Genomic DNA, 3,666 nt, shown 5'->3' on the forward strand with positions numbered 1-3,666 from the left:
GGTACCTCTGGGTGACCATTGGGGTAGTGAGCCAGCCTACCAAAGGGTGCCAGGTTCATTTTACCTGTTGCAGGTAACCCTCAACTAGAACCATTGTTCACCATTGAAAAAAGGGACTTCAAGTTCAAGTCGGTCTCTCAGTTACCCCATCTCGGTGGCAATCCTGCTTCCAACTGAAACCTTTCCTGAAGGAGAGATAAGGAACCAGAAACTGCCCCCTCATAAAAATACAGATTGCAGACACAAAACAGAGACCAAGAATTCTTCCACCTGGTTCTGCTCCAGTCAAATAGCAGCGTAAATACTGTGCCCAGTTTCAGCACCTCAAACGCTTTACACAAGTTTCAGAGGACAAGGTGAATGGTCGAGTCCACCTGCTGAAGCAAAAAGTAGGGGTACCTTTTTATCAAATCTCAATCTAGTGTGAAATCAGTTGAAACTGATGCAATTAAGCAGCATTGATAGTTCCTTGCATAAAGCATTGGTTGTAAATTTTGATTTATTACTAATGTTTGTAAATGATGGGAAACAGGGAGGGGGGAAATGACAGGTGATGAAGACCACAGAAGCCCAGAATTGGTTTCTACCAGAGGCACCTTTTGCTTCAATCTGATGAAGTTGAGTGTCTTTCCTTGGTAAGGGACCCAGTTGGGTCAGGTCAGACACCTAGATTGTGCCACGGCACACTTGTTCAAATTAGATCATTTAAAGGAGGTTTCCCTTAATGAAAAGAGGAGCACAGGACACATACAGTAGAAAAAGTACAAAAGAATGTTGATTGGATGGAAGAAATCCTGTTACATCAGAAACGTGGACAGTAATTGAAACATCCCATAATAACATAACCATTTCAAACCACTGTATTAACAGAACATTTGCACGGGAAAAGGCATCATCAGCCACAGAAATCTATTGTGAAAAGGGACATTTTAAGGCAGCTGAATCTGTACAATTGAAAAAGTCCTTTGCTATTCAGCCTGACACAGTCCTTTGTTTTGCAGTTAGAAAGTTACAAGCACCTAGATGCTAAGGCAGGACCTTCTATAATACGTTATCATAAAAACATTAAAGTTACAAGAAAGTTCAACCAAGTGGAAGAAACTCGTTGCTTGGTCCTCAGCAAGGACTGTATTCCTGCAACACAGAGGTCTTCACATGAGGCAAAGGTTACGGCCCACGTAAGGACAGAAAAGGGTAAATTGACTAAGTAATAACCAAGAGTGCAGTATGTTCTCTGTGTGGAAGGAGGGAGTGTGCCAAAAGGTACGGAAGAGGCGAGAGTCCAATTTCAAGGGGAAAATTAACCCAGGAGAAGGGTCTGATTTCCAGGCCCATGGAAAGAACCGTGGGCACAATGGAAATTGCTACGTTTCTTCAGAACATTCCAGTAGCTTCTGAATCTCAAAATGAAATCTCACCAATGAGAAGAAATTGTGATACGGGTTTGTGGAATTGAATACACCTCTACTCATAAGATTACGTACCCCTTGAAAAGTGTGTAAGATTCAAATTCAACTATTAGGCATCACAGAATAGCAGAATCATTAAACAGAGAGCAGCAATAAAGGGAACAGTAAAATGTTGAGACACAAAGGTTGAGATGGCACCTAGACATATGTTTTTTCTCCTGTGTGAATTCTTTCATGTTTATGGAGACTTCCACTTTCAGTAAAGCTCTTTCTACACTGGAGGCATTTATGCGGTTTCTGTCCTGAGTGGATCCTTTGATGTACATAAAGGGTGGACCTCCGATCAAAGCTCTTTCCACACTCCAGGCATTCATATGGTTTTTCACCTGAGTGGATCTTTTGATGTCTATAAAGGGTACTCCTCCGACTGAAGTTCTTTCCACACTCCAGGCATTTATGCCTTGTCTCTCCTGAGTGGATTCTTTGATGAACACAAAAGGTGCTCCTATCACTGAAGCTCTTTCCACACTCAAAGCATTCATAAGGTTTTTCTCCAGTGTGGATCCTTTGATGATTACGGAGGTTTCCACTATCAGAAAAGCTCTTTCCACACTCCAGGCATTCATATGGTTTTTCTCCCGAGTGGATTCTTTGATGTCTATAAAGGCTGTTCCTCCGACTGAAGCTCTTTTCACACTCTGTGCATTTATTCGGTTTTTCTCCTGTGTGAATCCTTTGATGTCTACGGAGATGTCCAGTCCGAGTGAAGCTCTTTCCACACTCCAGGCATTCATAAGGTCTCTCTCCAGTGTGGATTGTTAGATGCTTTTTAAGAGCTTCATTTCTTTTTAAGGATTTTCCACATTCCGGGCACTGATATTTCTCTCCTCCCTCCTGGATTCTGAGGCGTTTCCCGAGTCTCCCGCCTCTTCTGAGGGACCCTCCGCCCTCCAGGCCCGTCTCGGGGTCTCCGCCCGTTTCCTGCTCCGCGCTTCGCCCTCCAGGCGGCCTCCTTTCGCGGAGTCCCCCTCGGCTCATCCCTTCCGCGCCTTCCCCGCCGTCTCCTCCCGGGGCTGCTCCGCGGGGCCTCCTTCCTTCCTTCCTCCGCCGGGCTCGCCCGAACTCCTGCAGGGGCGAAGGGGGAGAGGTGGGTCACGGCTTCGTCCCTTCCCGGAGGGGAGTCCCAGCCCCGCCCGGGTAGCAAGGCCGAAGCCTCGGCCTCTCAGTGAGACTTTCCGGGCAGGCCTCCCTCCCAGCGCCCGACACGCCAGACCAGGCCTCCCCCCTCCCCGCTTTGTCCGCCAGAGAGCCTCTCGGACTACGACTCCCGGCATTCCTTGCGCCCTACATGGCTCCGAGCCCGTCCGCGAACGAGTCAATTAGGGAGCCTCACTTCTATTCGTTTCCGGAAGTGGAGGCGGGTCTTCGCCGCGAAGATCGGTACCGGTAGCTCTTCTTTCCATTGAATGGACCGATGGACTGAGAAATCCTCCTGCGAATCGCCGCCATCGCCAGAGCGACCAATCGGCGACGTCCTTCTATCCATGATCCATTTGGCGCCTGCGTAGTAGCGAAGTCTCTTTTCGTAGCAGCGCTGTGTTGAGGCGAGGGGCTCCCTTTCAATTCTGGGCTCCCGTCTTCTCCCCCACCCCCACCCCCCGCATCCAGGCCGGCGGAGCTGAGGGGCCTCCCGGGGGTCTTCGGCCAGGCTTCTCCCCGCGCGGCCCGCAGGCAGCCGGAGGTACCTCCGCGCGTCCTTTTCCTGGGAGCTCTTCCTCTTCAAGGGACCGCCCCTAGGAGTCCTCCTGCCAATCGCCGCCCTCCCCCGAGCGACCAATCCGCGACGGACTTTCTCACCAGCCAGGTGGCGCCTGCGCAGTAGCGAAGGCTGTCTTCTTCCTGGCTCGGAGGTGAAGCGAGGGGCACCCTTTCGTCTTTGGGGTCCCATCTTCCCCCCCCCCGCACCACATCCAGACCGGCGGACCTGAGGCGCCTCCCGGGGCTGCGTCTCTGTCCCTCCCTCCTACCCTTTGCGGGGTCTTCTATAAAAATTAAATTATTATTATTATTATTATTATTATTATTATTATCATTATTATCATTATTATCATTATTATTATTATTCCTCGGGGGCGGGGCTCCGGCCAGGCGGCCCCCAGGCAGCCCCCCTCCCGCGCGGGGGTGGGAGCCGATGGGGAGAAGGGCGGGGGAGGCGGGAGAGCAGCCTTCCCGTATCTGGGGTCGCCCCGAGGAGGAG

At 50.5% G+C, this 3,666-nt stretch overlaps 1 protein-coding gene across 1 annotated transcript; it reads right to left on the reverse strand.

Annotated features, from left to right (window-relative positions):
• Positions 1-527: 527 nt before the first annotated feature.
• On the reverse strand, positions 528-3,357 carry LOC308674741 (uncharacterized protein; the record flags this gene model as incomplete). The annotated part of the gene is made up of 2 exons (XM_081339472.1): positions 528-2,534; positions 2,803-3,357. The coding sequence occupies 2 exons, from the start codon at positions 3,355-3,357 to the stop codon at positions 1,608-1,610; spliced, it is 1,482 nt and encodes a 493-aa protein (XP_081195598.1). The 3' UTR covers positions 528-1,607.
• Between the last annotated feature and the right edge of the window lie 309 nt (positions 3,358-3,666).

This window comes from Vipera berus, assembly GCF_964194415.1.
Source record: "Vipera berus genome assembly, chromosome: 15".
In the NCBI taxonomy this organism is placed as follows: domain Eukaryota; kingdom Metazoa; phylum Chordata; class Lepidosauria; order Squamata; family Viperidae; genus Vipera; species Vipera berus.